This window comes from Sciurus carolinensis, chromosome 7, assembly GCF_902686445.1.
Source record: "Sciurus carolinensis chromosome 7, mSciCar1.2, whole genome shotgun sequence".
Classification (NCBI taxonomy): domain Eukaryota; kingdom Metazoa; phylum Chordata; class Mammalia; order Rodentia; family Sciuridae; genus Sciurus; species Sciurus carolinensis.
Window position 1 is genome coordinate 32,216,585 of NC_062219.1, and position 23,023 is coordinate 32,239,607.

The following is a 23,023-nucleotide window of genomic DNA, read 5'->3' on the forward strand; positions in this document are numbered from 1 at the left end:
CAGTTTTTAACATAGGAGTTAGTTTAGTTATCATTTCCTGTTAACAAAAGGGTAACTGCATTATATTTGAATTTTTAAAAACATGGCACTAAATCCTATCAATAGTATATGTTGTTTACTCTTCAAAATACTTTCTGATTGTATTCATTTAACTGCAACAGTTTATCCTCCAAAGTGTCAGGTCAGTTGTGTTCATAAAATTATAAAATAAAAGCCCAGCAGCTGGCAGTCATGTTACCTAAATGTTCTTCCTTCTATAAATACCACTTGAACATTAGTTTCACTTTCAGAAACAACCAAACCTTGGCCATGATCACTTCTTCTTTTCTAATCACTGCCGTAGTTTTCACCCTGATCACCCTGCCTTTCTGTGCTCCGGACACCTTCAAAGCTGCAGTGTATGAACATGCAGTCATATTGCCAAGTGAAACAGAAATACCTGTTTCTCAGGATGATGCCTTGATCCTCATGAACAAGAATATAGACATTCTGGAGAGAGCAATTAAGCAAGCAGCTGGTCAGGTATTCTTTTATTTCTGCTAATCACAATTTGGGGAGGAACAAGGGAATTGGTTAGGAGACTGGTGTGTTGAACCACAAATTTTGTACATAGAAAAACAATTTTGATTTGATTGCTTCTGAACAGGGGGCTCAAATCATTGTGACTCCAGAAGATGCGCTTTATGGATGGAAATTTACCAGGGAAACCATTTTTCCTTATCTGGAGGATATCCCAGACCCTAAGGTGAACTGGATTCCATGTCAGGATCCCCAGAGGTATTTAGCTATCCTAGCTGTCTGTATTAAAGTGCTGTAAATTCTAAAGTATACATGTTCATTAGACGAAAATTGTTTTTATCATATTGAGGTGTATGCTATATGTGGACATTTGTCAGATTTTTAAAATTGTGCCTAGAGGAAAATATTCCAAGCTCTCAGTTGAAGGGACCACATTTCACTGTCATAGAGTCTATTTCTCCTAGAGTCTGTCTCGTAGGCAGGAAACCTTACCTTGGGCTTTCTAGTGAGTCATCAGACCTCCTGCTTTGAAATTGCATTTCCCTGTACTCTTGGAGCTAATCTCTCTGGGAAGAGGTTACTTAGAAACCTTCTAATGTAAAATATTTTATATATATGTATTGAATATACAAATCCTTCTGTCTAGTATGACAGGAATATGATTGATTTAGACACAGATTGCACATAGATTCATTCTTTGCTCCTTCACCTCTCATTCTCCCCTCCTCTCTCTCTCTCTCTCTCTCTCTCTCTCTCTCTCTCTCTCTCTCTCTCTCTGTACCAGGGATTGAACCCAGGGCACTAAACCACTGAGCCACATCCCCAGCCCTTTTTATATTTTATTTTGAGACAGAATCTTGCTAAGTTGCTTAGGGCCTTGCTAAATCACTGAGGCTGGCTTTGAACTTGTGATCCTCATGCCTCAGCCTCTGGAGCTGCTGGGTTTACAGGGGTGTGCCTCCTTGATTAGCTCCTCTCTCTCTTTCTCTCACTTTTTACTTCCTTCTACCTTTAGTTAAGTTTCTTAACACTCCTTTGTCATGATCTTGATGGAGAATCTCAGATACCACATTTTTCTGGGTACTTCAGATAATTCTGAAGTTTGTCAGAACAAGGGTGTGGATGAAATGACTTTTCTAAACTCTAGAGAAATAAACTGCAATAAGAGAAAACTATCAGTCTCTGTATGCTTGCTATTTCCTTCCTTTTCTAAGCTGATGCCTTTTGTGGGGTTTGTTTTAAAAAAAAAAAAAAACCCTCTCTTCTGTGAAGGAAGAGAGGTCTATAGCTGACTTCTAGATTTCTTGTTAAAAACAACACATGTTGAAAGTTTGCGGAAGAATCAAAGAGCACAGTGGTCACAGGAAGTAGTGAAGGTTGGGGAAGAGCTTCTTCCATAAGGTTAATAAACAGCTCTTTCATAGTCCCTAATAGAAGGAACAAACTTTGACTAAAATGAAAAAGTGGGGTGGGTGGTGGCTTACATCATCACCCAAAACAATGAAACAATACAGTTACAGTTACTTCCACTGTAGGACTGAGATCACCCTCACAGACATAGGGAGCACTCAAAGAACAGCAGGTCTGGGGAGGCAGACCAAGAATTCAATTTTCTGCATTTTACGTTTGTGTCGCCCCTTAGTCACCTAGGTGGAGATGTCCTCCTGGCAATTGAATATACACCTCTGGCCTGAGGGACTAGATGGAAGTCTGGAGATAGAAAATCAGAAGTCCATATACAGATGGTTTTTAGCCCCCGAAGTAGTCCACAGGTGGAGTGACTTAGAGGAAAGAACAGGTAAAAGGCTTGAGCACTAGAAAGTTCCAGTGTTGACATGTAGAGGAGATGAGGAGGAACCAGTGAAGGACACAGGGAAGAGCAACCGATGAGCAGGAGAATGACAGGGTACTGCAGGGAGACAGACATGGTTCCAGGAGGACAGTGGAGATCTGTCATCTGCTGTAGATAAGTAAGATTTGAGCTGAGGTTAAGACTTGGAGTCATTGTTGGCGTTATTAAGCATTAAGATGATAGAAATGAGAGTTTATCTGGAGTGCTTCTAAATGAGAATGGGCCAGGAGAAACTGCTGACCCTAAGAAGGACAGCTTTCTCGAGGAATTGTGCTATAAGGGGGAGCTGAGAACAGAAGCCAAGTCTGGAAGTGCACAGAGGGGCAAGAGAGTTTTTATTCTAATTTGGAAGGTACTAGAGCATATTGTATACTGTTGGGAATGATCTAGTAGAGAGGAGACAATTAATGATGCAGAGGAGTGAATAGTGAATTGCTGGAGCAATAGATGTGATGTAAGAAGTATTCATCAGATTAAGTATAATTACTGTGTGTGTTTTTTAAGTCTGACCTTCTCTATGAGTGGTTTTTGTATTGACATCAATTATCCATAGAATCTTACTATCGTTACTGTCTCTGTATGAAGTGACTTAAATACAATGAAAAATGGAAATGAGGTAATTAACATTTGATTTAGATTTGGTTACACTCCAGTGCAAGCAAGACTCAGCTGCCTGGCCAAGAACAACACTATCTATGTTGTGGCAAATGTTGGAGACAAAAAGCTATGCAATCACCGTGACTCCAAGTGTCCGTCAAATGGCTATTATCAATATAATACTAATGTGGTGTACAATTCAGAGGGAAAGCTGGTGGCACGCTACCACAAGGTAAGAGAGGGGTGAATGCAGAAAGCAGAGCCAGATTTGAGAATGGGGAATACTGTGTTTAGGAGTTTGAGCTTTATTCCTTATGTGATAAATACCATTAGAGTTTTTTTTTTTTTTTTTTGGTGAAAATGAGTAATAAAGAAAGTGGAATTCTAGGAAAAAAAAAATCTAGAAAAAAATGGAGACAGAGACCTGTTAGAAGAGTGTCATAATGGTTCAGGATTGAGATAAGATTGTTGTGTTTACAGAACAAATAATTTTAATATTGATGGAAAAGATACAAAGCTGATTGTAATGTGGGTTGTAAGAATCAGTTTTGAGTAAATTAAATTTTTATCAAATTACAAAATTATTTCATTTTCTGTACCAGTGAACTTAATTACCTTTTTGTAGATTTAAGTTCAAACCATAAAATTTTTACTGTAATCTTTGAATTAAAAAACAAAGAAAAATAACCCTTAAGTTGCAGTTTTGTGCTCTACTGAGTAAAGAGAGGCTGGCCTTTTTAAAATGACTTCATATTTTTCTAAGTATCTTAAATTGTAGCCTAGGAATCTTTTCAGTGGAGGATTTATCTCCTGGAATTCCCAATTAAAACATAAATATCAGCCAGGCATGGCAGTGCATGCCTATAATCCCAATGACTCAGGAGGCTGAGGCAGGAGGATCAGAAGTTCAAAGCCAGCCTCAGCAAATTAATGAGGCCCTAAGCAACTTAGTGAGACCCTGTCTCATAATAAAAAGGGCTGGGGATGTGACTCAGTGGTTCAATCCCTGGTATCAAACTAAACCAACCAACTGACCAAACAAACAAAAACCCCCACAAATATTTATCAAAAGGAGTGATATTAAACCAGTGGTAGTCAAACGGTTTTGATCTTGTACATCTACTGAAAAAAATTGTAATGTGGTTCCTAGATATATGAATATTTATTTGTATATTATTAATAAAATACAAAAATATCAAGAACTTTTAAAATATTGTTTGGGTTTTGACCACTTCCTTTCATATATTGTTAAACTTTCATTTTTTTCTCAAATTGTGTCTCATACTCAGAATAAAAATGTAAGCTCTTCCATTTTCTTATTTGGGAGACTAATTTGCATTATTAGTGACATCTTTTTACCAGTAGTACTATTATCTTTTAAACAAGAATTATTTTAAACAATCTACCCATTCTGCAAATGTTGATTTAGTCAATAATGGTTGCATAATTGGGCAACCCACTTACTCAGGTCATGTGACCAGCAGGAAGGCACAGTACACTGAATATGGAAAAGCTTGTGAACCTGTGGACCTTCTAAGTTGAGAGACACTCACTCTGTTCTCAGGATACCCTGGGGAACATTCACGAGCCTTGACCTCTGACATCATTGATCCATTCTTAAAATGCTTGTAAAGTTCAGTTGCTTAATGTTTTTAGTAGATAGTAAATTTAGAAAGGTCTTTAATGTCTCTTTCTCAACATTTAGCTTTCCTTCCCTGTATGGCAGACCATTTTATTAATTTTTGACCCTGATTATCATATTAGATGAGGTTAGTCTTTTAAATTTATCGTTAAAGAATTGGAGAGAATTAAACAGAACATTACTTTTGAGAAGTAATTTTAAAAGCTGGTAAGAGTCCCTGAGATGACTTCAGATAGAACAATATAAAGAGAAAGATGACATCCTTCATGTGACTCACAGGTATTTTCTTGCATCTGTTACGTTTCTAGTTATCGGGGGTGTCAGGAAGAATAATGCCTTTGGGGTTCCTGGGGAGATATTTGGCTCTTGAGAGAGAGAACAGAGTTGTTCTGGACACATGTTGCCTATTCCTCTACATTAGCCTTGGAAATTCACTTCTGATGATTGTCAGATTCATTTACTTTCTAGATGTCCTGTTGTCCACCCTCACCAAATCTTTTACTGATTTTGAAGGGATTTTTATAAGTCATCTCTTCTGGAAACAAGACTTTACTAGTCTTAGCTGGTATACTAAATACTATGTATTTATTATAGTACCATCTCTACTCTGAGCCTCAGTTTGATGCCCCTGCCAAGCCGGAGTTGGTGACTTTCAAGACCACATTTGGAACATTTGGCATTTTCACATGCTTTGACATACTCTTCCACGATCCTGCAATTTCTTTGGTGAAAGATCATCAAGTGGATACCATACTGTTTCCCACAGCATGGATGAATGTTTTGCCCTTTTTGACAGCCATTGAATTCCACTCGGCTTGGGCAATGGGAATGAGAGTTAATCTTCTTGCAGCCAACACACATAAGGTCGGCCAAAACATGACAGGTAATTTGAAATCAGGTGTGGTATGTATCTTATACTTCTACTTGTGTAGAAACCAATGCCTCAGAGATGATCAGTCTTATTTTTTTACTCTTCTGTTGAAATGTCTCACTATGTCTGTCCTCCATTTACAATAAAAGAAAGAAAAGCCAGGGCTGGTTTGTAAGCTATGGTTATGCTAAAACTTTATGTGTACTATTTCATGTTATCATTATAACTCTGTATAATGGATATTAACATCTGAATTTATGTATTAGAAAACTGAGACACAGCACAAATAACTTGCCAAAGTCTCCCCAGCTAGCAAGTGACCAAACAGGGAACTGAACAAAGATGTGTTCTAAACTAGCAAAGTCAGAGGATTATATTATTTTTAGGTTGCCATGTAATAAGTCACCTTAAAAGTTAAAAATAAATGTGACTTAAAACAACAAACATGTATTATGTCACAGTTTCTGTTCATCAGGAATTTGGCAGGGGCTTAGCTGGGTGGCTCCAGATCATTCTTATCTCAGGTTGCATCAAGCAGTTGGCTGGTTAGCAAGTCAACTGAAGGTGGGTCTGTGACCAGGATGGCTGGTTCACATGACCCTTGCTAGGAACTCTCAGTTCCTTAGTTGCTATTGGCAAGAGGCCCTCATTTCTTGCCACATGCCTGTCCATAGGACTTTGTAATAAATGTATCCTCTTGATATGGAAATGTGCTTCCTACAGAGCAAGTAATGAAAGAGGAGAGAGAAGAAAGAGTCATAGAAAGACAGAAAAAGAGAAAGAGGGAGGAAGAAACTGTGGTACGCTTTATGGTCAGTTATCACCATCACCTGTACCAAGTTTTGTTCATTAGAAGGGAATCATTAGGCCTAGGGAAAGGGAATTAGATTCGCTTGTTGAATAGAAGAGTATTGAATAATATTTGGACATATTTGAAAATGGCCACAGTGGAGAACAAAAAAGAATTTTGCATTAGCTTTTTCCACCTTTCAGGGACTCTTGAACACAAATATTTTTATATTTGGTTTAATTTTCCATGATGCTAATAATTACTGCTGTCATATTGAGTTTATTCGAAATGAAACCATTAGACTTATACTTTAATCTCTTCCAAGAGAGAATTGGAGAAGTAATTAGGTGTTGAGTGTAACAAGAAGCCTGTATGGCCTCTCATTGTCCCAAATACGAGGATGCAATCACATGTCCAACTCTAATGGGGAAATTATTTGTGTGTGTGCATGCATTGTTGTTTCAGAAGACTTGTCTTCCATTCCCAGGGAGTGGTATCTATGCACCACACTCTCCTAAAGTGTACCATTATGACATGAAAACAGAATCAGGAAAGATCCTCTTTTCGGAGGTGGATACACATCCCCGGATGTCCCCAGACTACCCAGCAGCTGTGAATTGGAATGCCTATGCCAAGACCATCAAACCATTCCCAGTACAGAAAACAACTTTTGGGGGATTTGTTTCCCGGGATGAGTTCAACTTCACAGAACTTTTTAAAAATTCAGGAAATCTTACAGTCTGTCAGAAAGAGTTATGCTGTCATCTAAGCTACAGAATGGTAGAAAAAAAAGAGAATGAATCATACGTTCTGGGAGCTTTTACAGGACTTCACGGCCGGAGGCAAAGAGAATACTGGCAGGTAATCTAAGCTTAAGTAAAAGGGCGTATTTATGTGTCAGTAAATTCCAGGTGAACTTTTCATATTTGTTCCAGAAAGTCAAGTGCCTTATGTTGGCAAGACTCCATGCATCAACAGTATATCACACGCGTGCACACACACACACACACACACACACACACAGAGGTTAATCAAATATGGTATTTGCTATAAGAATTATCTGATTTTTTTGCTTTGAGCACATTTTAAACAATGATCTGACCATGATGATTTTCTAGATGACTGATGAACTAGTTTGTATATTGTGGTGAACTTGAGAAGTGTTCCTTATTTATGTTTTTCCAGTGATCTGAATAGTCTTATTTTTACTTGTGAAACCAACAATGAGTAGGAATACTGTTTTTACTTAGTTTCTCTTCTAATTGATGTCCTAGCTTTTTGTTCCCTTTAGATGACAAATTTTAAAGATTCAGACTTTTTCTAGTGTTTGTTATGAGTTTTCATTTTCCTATGCCTTGCTATCTTCTAAAGAGAAGGATATGGAAAGAGGTGAGGTTCAGGGTGGTCAAAATCTTCATCATTCTTTTGATATCAGTATTATTGTTGCCCAAACACCCCCCAGTTTCTCAGACTTAATGTCATCATCTACCATATTGAACTAATGGTTTAAGTCTAATTCTGAACTGATTTATTCCTTTCAATCCACTTGCTATCCAGGAAATGGATCATCTCTCAAATAGCTTCACATTTTCAAGAAAGCAGATAATTATAAGAAATATGATTCCAATCTCTTAATGGAGATAGGAAGCCATGCCTAGCTATGGTTAAAAAGCCAGTCAACAGTTCTAGTATAAGTAACTGAGATGTCAGGTGTGTTTATCTGCATCTGTTCCCTATAGGTGTGTACAATGCTGAAGTGCAAAACTGCTGATTTGAAAACTTGTGGACAGGCAGTAGAAACTGCTGCTACAAGATTTGAAATGTTCTCCCTTAGTGGTACATTTGGAACAGAGTATGTTTTTCCTGAAGTTCTGCTTTCTGAAATTAACCTGTCACCTGGAAAATTTGAGGTAAGGGGATTTCAAGTTTATTTTCATCTTCTCTTTCTCTGAAGCCAAGTCACACAAGCTGTGACAGTTGCTATGGCAACTTTATTAATTAACATTTGCTATGCAATGAACTTCCTCAAAACTTAATGCCTTCAGACAATGGCTATTTATTTAGTCCTGATTTTGTGGGTTTTCAATTTGTACTGGGTGTAGACAGCCTGTTTTTCTTGTTTGAGATGGGTTCAGTTGATGTTGGCTAAGCTCATTGTTTCTGTCACTAGGTAGTGAGTTGGATGGGGCTGACTGGTTTGTCAGTATTGTGTTGAATAGCTGGGATGATTAGGGCCATCTCTCCTTGTGGTCTCTAATCTTTCACCAAAGATGGACTTCTTCACATTTTAGTCAATTGAGTCCAAGGGCATCAAAAGGAAAAGTCACATTGGGCAAGTCCTTTGCAACCCTCTGTGTGCTTAATTATATGTGTCTCATAAAGCACAGCAAGTCACAGGAGCAACATAGAACCTATGAGCTCAAGCCACCATTTATTGAAGGAATTTTATTTATAGGTTGTAATTTTCTTTTGTCACAGGTGGAGATGAGCTGAAAACTAGACATTTATTTTACAAATTGTAGTGCTATAACCAATTAATTCACAAAAGAAGAATTCTAATTTGAGAATAATTCTAATAATTTGAGAATTCTCAAATTAGAATTATGACTGCAGGTTTACATCTGCTATATATGTCATGCACATGCACATGGACACACACATACACATACTCTACCAATTAATGCCATCTCTGATCTGTGGCAACTGGTGGCAGGGTTTCAGTGACTAGGCTGGAGTCACTGCATGTTCTATAAGGGGAAATAAGAATCTAAGTTGATTCATCCAAGGTGTTGGGCAAAGAAGTCATTAAAATTGCAGATTTCTAAGGGTCATGTCACATGTCTATATTTTATATGCTATTGGATTGGAAAATATCATATTTACAAAACATATAATTCTATGAAGAAAACAGTTTAATTTATAATGCAAGCTTAAGGCTGTGAAATCCAGAAAACAGGAATCCTTGGCTGCTGTAGAACCTGGCTAAGTTGACTCTCATTAGCAAATTAATAAAAGCATAACAGCCAACTGCTGGAAATCGTGATCAGATCTGAAATGAGGAGTCCGGAGTCCAAATTCCAGTAGTTGAAAGGTGACTGAACTGGCAGAAATAAGCATAGATGAGCCAAAAATATGTGAACTTACATTAAGGGAGTACAAGAGGAAAGCAGAGTCTCACAGCTGAGGGAAGTCTAGTCCTACTGGTACATTAAATCCTGCAGACTCCCAGTCAGCTGAGCACACAATCTAATTTTCCATGTACTACTTTGACATTTTTTTCCATGTCATACATACATAGACTGCACTGACCTCTCTCTCTCTCTCTCTCTCTCTCTCTCTCTCTTTCTGAGGAACTGTCTCAGAGTAGGACTGAGTATTAACCTCATGAAGCCACCTCATCCAAGGGAAAAGAATAAAAAAAAAAAATGCTGGAGTTTTCCAGATCAGGTTAAAGATCTGGAGCCAGAAATGCCCTTTCATTCTCGCTCTAAACCACACATCAGAGTGTGGTATTTGAGAAGCTGGATGCACACAGTTGAAGAGGAATTTGAGAATATCAAGAAATTTGTCCATAACCATTTCCTTTCTTTGTTTTAACATTTTCATCCTGACTGGTGTCCGAAAGTAGGGAACAAATAGAAAATGATATCAAAGTCTGAATGCTTAAGTGTTGAATTTGTAGTGTATGTAGGTCTCAACTCTAATCTTAATCATTATCTGGGGGTCATTCTGTTTCCCAACTCTGGATCCTTAGTCTTAGATATTAGGGAGGGAGGGAGGGAGAGAGGAAGGAAGAAAGGAAGGGAGGGAGGAAGGGTCTCTATCCTTTAAATTAGACACTTACAGTATCCTTTCCATTTGTACCTTATCTCACCCATTGCTGCTCATTTTCAGAAAGAAAAAAATGAGATACAGAATGCATTAGATCAGGGAAGATATATGGCAGGCCCTTGCAGACATGGTCTTTGGTATAATAGATCTTTGGAGGGACTGCTACAGTCAGGGTGCTGTAGATGTTCATTTTTGCAGATTCAAAGTGGCATGAATTTCCCTTAAATGCATCAGATTCTAAGGAACAAATACTAACCAAATTCACAAGATGGATGAGAGCACCCACTCATTATTTTTGAAAATAGTTTCACTTTGCTGGAGAACAGTGAACTCTCATTTCAAGAAGGCTTTCCACTGGTCATTCCTCTCAAGAGTACAAACTATGGATCAGAATATTTGTTTTGTGAGCACAGAATTAAAACAAAGCTGGTTGGGCATTCATGAAAAAGATTCCAGGAGGTAATGCGCTTCTTCTCCTCTTTAGGGCTAGTGATCTAAAGACCATGTAGGATTAGGGTGCCTACTTTTCTTTCTTTCCTTCTTTTTTTCTTCTGTAACAAACCTTATTTTATTTTACTTATTTTTATTATTATATTTTATTTTCACAGAGTGCAGTTTGATTCATTGTACTCAAATGGGGTACATCTTTTCGTTTCTGTGGTTGCACACGATGTAGATTCATACCATTTGTGTAATCATACATGTACATAGGGTAATGATGTCTGTCTCATTCCACCATTTTTCATACCCCCATCCCCTCCCCCTCTCATCTCCCTCTACGTGATCTAAAGTTCCTTTGTTCTTCTCTCACCCCCTCACCTACTTTTCTTCAAAAGAGCCAAACAGTAAGCACTTCTTGATTTGTTCAGTGCTTTCCCTGGTGACTTTGAAAAGCATGGCCCTTCTGTTAATATATCTTTTCTGGAGGGACCAGTTGCAATATTGTAGGTGACATAGCCAGGCTCACAATGTCTTCCTGAGCATTTCTCCAGTTCCATCGACCAGTGAACACTCACTTGGCAAACATTCACCTTATTATCTTAGACGACAGTTGTTGCAGAAATTTCAGCACACTTACTAAGTATCTTTTCCCCTCTACCACTCTAGTTTTACTCTGAGATGGTGAAGTGTTACTGACCATGCCACAAATGTGGAAACATCTGCTCTAGCACCTTGGGCAACTCAGACTTCTTGCTGAAAGCATGAGCAGAGTTCACCGTTAGCCTAACCTTGGGAAAGCCATTTACCCTCTGAATTCTTACAGGTGAGGATGACTTCCTCACTGATTTGGTTAGGATCAAGTATGATAATGCACATGAAAGTTTGTGATCAGTGAAGCATCATAATTATCTTCTAGGATATTTAGTCATTTTTTACTTCCAGTTATAAAATGTTTTCCCAGTTTCCAACTTCAACCTTGTTCAAACTGTCTTTCCCACAGCTGATGGTTTATCACTCTCTTTTTTTTTTCTTTCTTGTGCATTGCTTCTCTATTCATTTCCTTTCATTCTTCCTTGTTCTATTGTTGTCTGTACCTAGTTCCCTTATGGAGAATCCTATGTGTCTGGTCATTTGTGGATTTCATAATCTAAACTCCACCTTCTTCTGACCATATGGCTTATTCTCCTCTTCACTAATCTTCAGTTCTAACAACTTGCTTTCTGAGGAAGCCCTGTTTTGTGGCATTTGCCATTTTTTTCTTTTTTTCTTTCTTTTTTTTTTTTTTTTGGGGTGTAAATATTCCCACCATGATCAATTTAAAAAATGGCTCATGCTATAGTTTGGAGAAGTGTCCCCCAAAGGTCCCCAGACTTGGTGCCCAGGGTGGCACTATTGGGATGTTGTAGACCCTGTAGGAAGAGTGGGCTAGTGGGAAGTCCTCAGGTCATTGTGGGTGTGTTCTTGCTCTCTGGCTTGGTGATGAAAGCAGTTTTGCTCCACCATGCACTCCTGCCATGATGTGCTGTTCCCCAGAAGCCCAAAGCAATGTTGCCCCTCCCCTCATCTTGAATTGGAAACTCCAAAATCAGGATCCAAAATAAATCTTTTCTCTAAGTTAATTATCTCAGGTATTTTGTTATAGTAACAGGAAACTGACTAACATAGTTGGCCTAACAACACTTGTGAATGTTTCTGGAAATTTAACAATTTAATGTAAGCCTATACCCTACTGGCTCAAGCACACCAGTGGATTTAACTCAACTATAGAGGACAAGCACATTGCCTAGGCCTGTCACAAACACTTCCAAACACGAATGAGCCTCTGCTCCTCAGATTTCTTCTTCCCACAATGTTTCTCTGCCACACAACTCTAGAAAAAAAACCTTCTAACTACTTTTCCTAGATTGTATCTCATTCTGGCAAGCAGACCAGGCCAACTTCTTTTGTGTGTTGTTTTTTGTTTTTGTTTTTTATCTGAGACCTCCTTAAGTTCTTATCTATTTTCTTTCTAATATACTAATATACAGATTTCTCTATGGTTAGAATCTGCTCATTTTTACCACCAACTTCTCAGTTGCTTAAGGGAAAAATGTTCTCTATTTCCTTATTTTCTTGCACACCATTGGACCCAATGAATCATTGATGCTGCTGATTTTGACTCTTCATTAATGGTTACATTCAATCCTTGAAACTCAAATCGTGTGCCCTCTTAAGTTGCTCTAGTTTTCATTACATGTAAATAGCTATCCTTCTGCCCATCCTGCCTGTTCCTCCCTCCCAAGTAGGAATGACTTGATCAACCACTTTACCTAGAATGGTTTCAAAATTATTAGTCCAATTGCAATATGTATTTTAATAAAGCTGACTCTCCTTTGCTTACTTTCTCTTTAGGTGCTGAAAGATGGGCGTTTGATAAACAAGAATGGACCTTCTGAGCCCATCTTAACAGTGTCACTGTTTGGCAGGTGGTACACAAAGGATGCAGTTCACAACTCATGTCCAACCAACAATTCAGCTGTAACTTACCTGCTGATATCTACATTACTAATGATTTACAAAATATTGTAATGATAAAAGGAAATCTCTGTCATTTTAAATGTATTTATCAGGTTCCCAAGTGAAACTTTGGCTATTTAAAGTAGTATAAATGAAAGATTTCTATTTTTTTCCCATTAAGGATTATTTTTAAGTATTGTAATTTTCTTTCTTTTCATTGTTTCCCCCTTTTGACTGACTATGCTAAAATGTTGCAGTGTGGTATAATGGAAAGAGTATGGAATTTAAGGTCAGAAAAATGATTATCACACTTACTAAGCTCCAACCTGTGACCCCTAGAGTGTACTTGTGTGTGAGAAAGCGTGAAGGATCGTTTCAGGGACATTATAAACATAGCCATGTCTTTGAATTGAATACGTTTCCTTTGACATTAAAGACCTTTTGAACTCACCTAGTTTTCTGTGCTAGTGATTAGGGGGAGAATCTGCTTCACAATCAGATGGTAATGTCAACGTTCATCATAACAGGGAAAAGTTATTTTGAGATGTTTTGGAAGAAATGATAGCTATTCTGCTGGAGCAGTGGTACATTCTGATAATCCCAGCAACTTGGGAGGCTGAGGCAAATTGTAAGATTGAGGCCAGCCTTTAACGAGACCTGTCTCAAAATAAAAAACTTTAGGGCTGGTGATGTTATTCAGTGGTAGTGTCACCAGTGCAAATAAATAAATAAATAATAACTATTCGAAGTTCAAATCCAAGAAGACCTGACTGAAGGTATTCATGGTCCCAAACTGTTCCACCTGAAGGCTACAGTTTAATTTAATAAGCACAAATTCCATAACACAATGACCATTGTTGTTAATGGTGTAATTCAACATTGGACAATCTACTTCTTTCAATACTTATGTATCTTCTATGTTACTTGAAATGTATCGTATGTTTGTTACCAGTCACCTAATGCAGACATACTTAAAATTGAATAAATTTGAATTTTTAGATTTTTTTTCTGATTTTATATCCTCTGAATTATTTTTAAGTTCATTAAATGGCTAAAAATTACAATTGAGGCATTTGTGTTTTGTTTTTTATATTGCTAAAAGTCTATATGTAGATTCAATTTAAATTTTCTACTAAAATGAGATAGACTATTAAGACCACTTTAAAATTCAGTGGCTACTATTAACAGAAAGGATATACCCAGCAAAATCAAGCTTCAGAAGTGATGATGAAATAATATCTTCATTAATAAAAGTTAAAAAAATTCATAAGTAGACAGCCTATACCACAAAACATACTCAATAAAATATTTTATGAGGAAGAAATGAAAAACAAAAGTGAAGACCAGCAAAGGGAGGAACTACACGAGAAAAGTAGTCAATCAAAGGAGAAACTAATTCAAATTAAAAACCAGAAATAAATCAAAATGACGGAATAAAAATCACTTCTCAATAATAACATTGAATGTAAATGGTCTAAGCTCATCAATTTAAAGACACAGACTGGCATATTGGATTAAAAAACAAGAACCAATAATATGCTGTCTCTAAGAGAATTCACTTCATAGGCAAAAACATCTACAGACTAAAGGTAAAAGGATGGGAAAAAAATGAATCATTTATATGGATCTTGTAATCAAGCAGGGGTTTCTATCCTCATATCAGATAAAGTGGACTTCAAGCCAAAGTAAATCAGAATGAACAAAGAAGATCATTGCATACTGCTTAAGGGAATTATATGTCAACAAGATGTAATATTAGTAAATATTTATACCCTAAACCAGGGAGCATTTACATACATCAAACAAACCTTTCTCATTTTCAAGAATGAAATAGACTACAACACAGAATACTTGGTGACTTTCACACAGTTCTCACACCACTGGATAGATCCTCCAAACAAAAACTAAATAAAGAATTTATAGAACTAAAAAATACAATCAATAATTTAGAATTAACAGACATATACAGAATATTTCATCCATCAATGACTGGATACACTTTCTTCTCAGCAGCAATGGATCCTTCTCTAAAATAGAGCATATCTTAGGCCACAAAGTAACTCTTAGCAAAGACAAAAAATAGAGACAATATCAGATTCTATCAGATCATAATGGAATGAACTTAGAAATCAACCATAAAATTAAAAAAATGGAAGCTACTCTAACACCTGGAGATTAAATAATATACAACTAAATGATGAATGAATAGCAGAAGAAATCAGGGATGAAATAAAAAAGTACTTAATGGTAAATGAGAACATCAATATAGCAAATCAAAATCTCTGGGACACTATGAAGGAAGTTCTAAGAGGAAAGTTCATTGTATTGAGGCCATTCATTAAAAGAATAGAAAGTCACCAAATAAATCAACTAACATTACATCTCAAAGCTCTAGAAAAAGAACAAATCAACTTGAAAAGCAGTAGAATACAGGAAATAATTAAAATCAGAACTGAAATCAATGAAATTGAAACAACAACAACAACAAAAAACTATTCCAAAATTCTATGAAATGAAAAGTTGGATTTTGAAAAAAATAAAATGATAGACCCTTAACCAAGATAATGAAGAGAAACAGAGAGAAAATTCAAGTTACTAAAATTCGTGATGAAAAAGGAAATACCATGATGGACACAACTGAAATACAGACAATAATCATAACCTATTTTGAAAATTTATACTCTAATAAAATAGAAAATCTGGAAGACATTGACAAATTTCTAGAGACATATGAACTACCCAAATGGAATCAGGAGGACATAGAAAATTTAAACAGATTCATTTCAAGAATGAAATGGAAGACACCATCAAAAGCCTACCAACGAAGAAAAGTCCAGGACCAGAAGGATTCTCAGCTGAGTTCTACCATTTCTTCAAAGAAGAACTAACACCAATCCTCCTCAAAGACACATCAAGGAAAGAAAATGTCAAGCCAATATCCCTAATGAACATAGATGCAAAAATTCTTATAAAATACTGGAAAATCCATACAAAAACATATTAAAAAGATAGTGCACAGCAATCAAGTAGGGTTCAACCCAGGAAGCAAAGCTGGTTCAACATATGAAAATCAATAATAGTAATTCACCACATCAATAGACTTAGAGACAAGAATCACATGATTTTCTCAATAGATGGAGAAAAAGCATTTAACAAAATACAGCATCTATTCATGTTCCAAACACTAGAAAAACTAGGGATAGTAGGAATATGCCTCAACATTTAAAAGTTATATATGTTAAACACAAGGACAGCATCATGCTAAATGGAGAAAAATTGAAAGTATTCCCTTTAAGAACTGGAACAAGACAAGGATGCCCTCTTACACCACTTCTATTTGATATACTCCTGGAAACTCTAGCCAGAGCAATTTGACAAAAGAAAGAAATTAAATGAATACGAATAGGAAAATAAGAGCTCAAACTATCCTAATCATGTCATATCCTATGACATGATTCTATATTTAGAAGACCCAAAAATCTCCACTAGAATACTTCTAGAACTCATGAATAAATTCAGCAACATAGTGTTAGGGTCCTGTTCCTACTAATCCCCGGAGAGTCAAAGTGAACACACAATAATGCAAATCACACAAGGAGGTTTTATTAAAGCAAGCTCGAGCCTGGATGGCAAGCAGCCCCTCAGACCGATACAATTAAGAACTTTTTCGGCATTCATACACAAGGACCTGTACATTATTGGTTAAAATTCAGATAGCTAAATATTTGTCCTCTTTTGGTTTGGTCCCTCCACTTTATTTGAATCTTATTGGGTCCCGCCAAAACTGAACAGTCCTGAAGGGAGCAGGGAGGAGGGAAGGAGTGAATTATGAGGGAGAGGGATCAGGGCTAGGTTCCCCTGTTCTTATAGATGGGGTCTCCGGACAGCTGCACATTCCTCAGAGAGATATCTCTGAACAGCCTTGATAAACCTGGGGCCCAGCACATCCCATTTGACCTGTATTGGCCCTCAAAGGCGCCGCTGTGGCTGCTGGCATCCCTGGTGCTCGCAGGCCCTTTTCCTGGGGGCCCAGTTCACGAAATAGCTTGTTTATACAAGAGGGCTGCACGGATGGCACCCCGTTCTCAACAATAGCAGCATATAAAATTAACAACCACAAATCAATTGTATTTCTATACATCATTGATGAATCAACGAAAAGAGAAATTAGGAAAACTATCCCATTCACAGTAACCTCAAAAAAAAAAAAAAAAAAAAAAAAAAACCACACAGGAAATCAATCTAACAAAAGAGGTGAAAGACCTCTATAATGAAAACTACAGGACACAGAAAGAAATTGAAGAAGACCTTAGAAGATGGAGAAATCTCCCATGCTTTTGGATAGGCACAATTAATATTGTCAAAATGGTCATACTACCAAAAGTGCTATACAAATTTAATGCAGTTCCTATTACAGTTTCAATGATGTTCTTCATAGAAATAGAAAAGGCAGTCATGAAATTGATTTGGAAAAATAAGAGGCCTAGAATAGCCAAAGTGATCCTTAGTGAGAAAAGTGAAGCAGAAGGCATCACAATAGCAGACCTTAAATTATATTACAGAGTTATATTAACAAAAATGGCATGGCATTTGCACCAAAATAGACATGAAGGTCAATGGTACAAAATAGAAGACACAAAGACAAACCCACATAAATGGTTATCTCATACTAGACTAAGGTGCCATAAACATATATTGCAGAAAAGATAGCCTCTTCAACAAATGGTGCTGGGAAAACTAGAAATCCATATGTAACAAAATGAAATTACACCCCTATCTCTCACTTTCAACTCAAAGTGAACCAAGGACCTAGGCATTAGATCAGAGACGCTGTGCCTATTAGAAGAAAATGTAGTCCTAAATTTCCATCATGTTGGTTGAGGAACCAACTTCCTCAACAAGACTCCTATAACACAAGAAGTGAAATCAAGAATCAGTAAGTGGGATGGAGTTAAACTAAAAAGCTTCTTCACAGCAAAGGAAACAATCGAGAATGTGGGGTGAGAACCTATGGAATGGGAGAAAATCTTTGCCACCGGTTGGGAAAAACAAATAAATCATTGCTTTGAACTCCATAGCCTTGGAGAGCTGGTCTGAACTTTTGGGTTCCTTTCAGTACAGTGGGGCTGAAAGATATGCCCACTTGCAGGTGGCCACTGTTAATGGGGCAAATTTCCATGCCTGTGGTGGAATTCATAGGTTCTATAGCTTTGAATCCAAGTGCCTGCTGCCCTGGGGTGGAAAAGATCCCAGGGTGCTTAAATAGCCTTGGGGCACCAGTTGCCTGAAGGAGGAAGAATTATTGCTAAGCCCCCAATCAGGCCAACTTCCCCATGGCCTCTCATTTTTGTTTGCCTTGAAGAAGCTTGCTCACAATAAATTCCTTTGGTGTGGTCACTAGAAATAAAGCATTTGCAGGCTTTTTCCCTTTATTAGGATCAGACTCACCTGGTATCTTCCACCCATCAAGCCCTTGCTTTAAAAAATATTTTCCATGATTTTTGTGTTATTTATTAATATTACTTTTCAGACTTTTATTTCCAGCCAGCCCACACCTCTGAGGGTTACTAATTCCCTCCCTGCATAGGTCAAGGTTGAGAGCCACCTGCACCTCAGATAGAGCATTAATCTCCACAAAGAACTCAAAACACTTACTACCAAAAAACAAACAAACAAACAAACAAAAAACACACACACACACACACAATCGATAAATGGGCAAAGGAATTGAACAGCCCTTCACAGAAGAAAACACCAATGGTCAACAAATACATGAAAAAATGTTCAACATCTCTAGCAATTAGAGAAACACAAATTAAAACTACACTGACATTCTATCTCATGACAGAATGGCAATTATCAAGAATACAAGTAATAGAAAATGTTGGCAGGGATGTGGGGAAAAAGGTACACTCATACATTATTGGTAGGACTGCAAATTGGTGCAGCCACTCTGGAAAGCAGAATGGAGATTCCTCAGAAAACTTGGAATGGAACCACCATTTGACCCAGTTATCCCACTCCTCAGTTTATACCCAGAGAACTTTAAATCAGCAGACTAGTGATGTGACCCCATCAATGTTTATAGCAGATCAATTCATAATAGTTAAGCTATGGAACCAACCTAGGCACCTTTCAACAGATGAATGGATAAAGAAAATGTGGTATACACAATGCAATATTATTCAGCCATAAAGAAGAAAGAAATCATGACATTTGCCAGGAAATGGATGGAACTGAAGATTATCATGCTAAATGAAATAAGCCAGTTCCAAAAAAAAAAAAAAAAAAAAAAAAAAAGAGCTAAATGTTCTGTCTGATATGCAGAGTCTAACACACAAAAATAGAAGTACGTTGGATTGGACAAAGGGGAATGAAGGGAAAGGAGAAGGAACGGAAAGAGGAAAGATAGTAGAATGAATCAGACATAACATTCTTATGTTCATATCTGAATACACAACTGTGTACTCCATGTCATTTACAACCACAAGAATGGAAAATTATATTCTATGTATGTATAATATGCCAAAGTACATTCTACTGTCATGTATAACTGAAAAGAAAAAAATAAAAAGAGAGAAGGAATATGGTGGGTAAGTCATACGTTTTAATTTTGAAAAGAGCTTATATGTTCCTATGTTCAACATTAGGACATCAATAATGATAATTTTAAAGTTGTGGTGAATATAGTTCCAATTACATGATCATCAAAATTGTGTGTTCTCTTGTCTTTTCATAAAATATGGACCATTTTGAATTTGCAAGGTTCTGCTTGAGGAAGTTGGATGTTGTGTAACAACTTTGTTGTGTGTTTGTGACTCTTGAGAAATGATATGTCATTTCCAGTTTAGAACCTTACTGGACGTTAGCAGTTAATCTTGAACTCTTTGATTTGAGTCAGATACAAACGAGGAGTTACTCATAGATTCCAAGGTACTGTTCTTTTGATCAAAGCATACAGATGTCAGTGGAGCCTCAACTTGTTAAAAAAACAAAACCAAAAATCACCAAATGTCAAGGAAAATAAAGAAAATGTGCTTACTTGTGAAATTGCTCCCACTATAACTTTAGTTTTTCTTTTTTACAGTGCTGGAGTTCAAATCCAGGGCCTCACACATGCTAGGGAAGAGCTCTATCACTGCACTACACCCAGGTATCCCAACTACACTATTTTAACCCATCTATCCACAGTGGTTTCACATGCATACATCGAATGCTAGCACGCAGCCTCAGCATTGTTTCCTCTGGCCTTAATTTAGGGAAACGAAACTGGGAGAGGTAGCCCTATAATTTCTAGAGTCTAATGTTACAGTCCAGTTTCTTTGATAACTCAGCTTTACCTCCCTTTAAACTTCTGTGTTAGTTCTTGAGTCCCTGAGGTTCTGGAGATCATAAAGTGTTCCTATTTGGCTTGTACTAGATCTTTATTCCCCCTGAAATGTTCTTTTACAACTTCCCCACTGGCAATCTCCTGCATGGCAAAGCCACATTCTTAGTGTCAGATGTCTCCCAGGGTTTTCCTCATTCTCCACTTTCTTTCTTTCATTCAGACAATGTTCATGTTCCAAGCCACAGGCACTAGGGCAGTGGTTTGTGCATCCTCTGCTTTCTCTTCCACTCTGTAACTCTGCCCTGTGATGCAGTCTATGCAGTGATTTTTGTGATGTACTCAAAGCCTACTCTGCAATGACCACTACTCCTACTTTCTACTTCATTGCACTATTTTTATTATTTTATCTCTTTGCAGAGCTTCAGGTTGTTCTACACAGGTGATTTCTAGAGGAATATTTTCTATTTTGACTTTTTTTTTTGGCCTAAATTCTATTTCAACCATATCTCCTAGATGTTCCATAAATTAAAATATTCTAAAAGAAATTGGAAGGCAAATACTGGCCCAAATAGGGTCATCACTCACATGCATGTGCATACCTATCTCACATACTGGTTTTCCAGAAAGGACATGTGAATGTAGAAATAATTAATAGCTGACACCTGTCAGGAGGACTTCTTGAATACACAGAGGGGACAGGCAGCACTTGGAAAGGGAAAGAAGGTAGTTCTTAAAGAGTTTCTAGGCCATTTGAATACAAATCAAGAGAGAAAAATAATGGGAATGAAGTTGTAAATGTTGCTAACAATATGAAATCATTTTTGTCAGACCCAGTCAAAATTAGGGTCAGGAAACTATGACAGAGGAGGAAACTCATGTTTGCCTAAGTACTTTCTCAGGCCCAAAAGAAATTCCTTCTTTGTATCGTCATCCATGCTTTGCACACCTTGCAAGTGTGCACACACTTCTGTAACCAGGCTTATCTTTAACCTTCTTCAGGATTGTCGTAATTCAGATAAGATGCTCTGGACAGAATGTTTACCCAGCAACTACTCCTCCATCTGTGAGCTGAAGCCCATCCCAGCCTCCACTCTACAAGAACAGAGAATTCTGTATTCAAAGCTAGACTTAACTTTCTGTCTTTTTACCTTTAAAACTTCACCTTGCCTCCACCTCTTTGAATATGTCCATACTTCACTATGGCACATAAATTTCCATCGCTATTCTCTGCTTCTCCCAAATAAATGTCATCACTCTTTGGAAAATCTCTCTGTTTACTAGGGCTGACAAACTGAATGATTTCAATTTACCCATCTTCAGAAATCTTATGACATCATTTTATGTAAATATGGATTAAACAACCCATGACAACTTGATCAGCTACTTGTTACAAATCCTTGATCCTTCATCATCTATGTACTTTTAATTTTACATTTCAGAAGCCAATTTTCTCTTGAAATGCTATACCATCTATCCCTACTGAATTTTTGGATTTCAGTTCATTGACTGGGAGACTCAGGACATCTTTTAATAAGGACATTTTGCATGATAGTTTTAATATCTGATATTATAAATAACATTTTAGGAAATTGCCAATTATAAGAATCCCATACATATGATAGTTTAAAGATAAGATCACTAACATTTTGTTTTCGTTGTTGTCTTTCTTTTTATTTCTTTTCTTATTTTTCTTTTTTTTTTTTTTTACTTTTCCAGTTAAGTCATGTTTCAGAGTCCCAAGTAGAGATCACCAAGTACCTAGGTCCCTCTTTATCACTCTGGTAGAAGGACAGAGGTCAGGAGAGAAGTAGGGTGGAGCTGACTGAGATCTTCCCAGGAAACACAAATTCTGTCCTGTGGTCATCTTGGGTTGAGACCCAGGTGGCTCTGCCAGCAGTACCCGGAATCTGATTGAGAAAGTGACTCTCAAAAGGACAGTCTTTCAGGATCTTCTGCCATGGTGCCTTTGAATCAGTGTGCAGTTCAATGCCAGGGACACTTTTATGTGGTGAAGAAAAATGATAGCTCATTGGTCTCCTGGAATTAAATGTACACATTTTGAATAGTTACCCACAGTGATTAATGAGTCAAAAAATCTTAATAGATTAAAAGTAGACATAACAGACATATAAAATATTTGAGTCTGGCAGGCAAAGATGGGAATTTTCATAGACTATGAGGATGCTCACATGGTTAGCAATTACAGAACAGGATTTCATGGCATTATTTTTGGCATCCTATCTTACATAAGATATATGTTTGTCCTTTCATCACTTTATTCATTTCCATCTAGCCTTCTCTTTTTATAATCCTCTATAATCAGGAGGTTGACTGTAGTAAATTTTGGGTTACAGAAATGTTTCCATTTGCTAGAACTAATCAAAAAGGCAGAGCTAAAGAAATAAAAAACATAATTTTATAGGTCTTTGTCTGACTTAAAATATAGAAAATGGTAGATTTTACAGAAAAGAATGTGAAGCCTAAAATATTTTATTTTCTACAAAACTTTATAACTATTATAACTATTATTATTCCTATAACCTTTGTGGCATTGGTATTAGTGGCCTAATTTTACAGATAAAAACTGAAGTTTAGAGATCTGGACAGATTCTCTAAAGATGGATACAATTAATAAGTAGAGAACTACTTATTAA

General features: G+C 37.0%; 1 protein-coding gene across 1 annotated transcript; it reads left to right on the forward strand.

Moving 5' to 3' along the window:
- The first annotated feature begins 303 nt into the window (after window positions 1-303).
- Window positions 304-13,716, forward strand: Vnn2 (vanin 2). The gene is made up of 7 exons (XM_047559447.1): window positions 304-522; window positions 647-777; window positions 3,008-3,200; window positions 5,205-5,493; window positions 6,759-7,132; window positions 8,011-8,181; window positions 12,935-13,716. The coding sequence occupies exons 1-7, from the start codon at window positions 310-312 to the stop codon at window positions 13,109-13,111; spliced, it is 1,548 nt and encodes a 515-aa protein (XP_047415403.1). The 5' UTR covers window positions 304-309; the 3' UTR covers window positions 13,112-13,716.
- Window positions 13,717-23,023: the final 9,307 nt, after the last annotated feature.

Coding starts and splice junctions, on each gene's coding strand:
- Vnn2 (XM_047559447.1), top strand. CDS start 310: ATGATCACTTCTTCTTTTCTAATCACTGCCGTAGTTTTCACCCTGATC. Junction 523..646: donor TTAAGCAAGCAGCTGGTCAG/GTATTCTTTTAT, acceptor GCTTCTGAACAG/GGGGCTCAAATCATTGTGAC. Junction 7,133..8,010: donor GGCAAAGAGAATACTGGCAG/GTAATCTAAGCT, acceptor TGTTCCCTATAG/GTGTGTACAATGCTGAAGTG.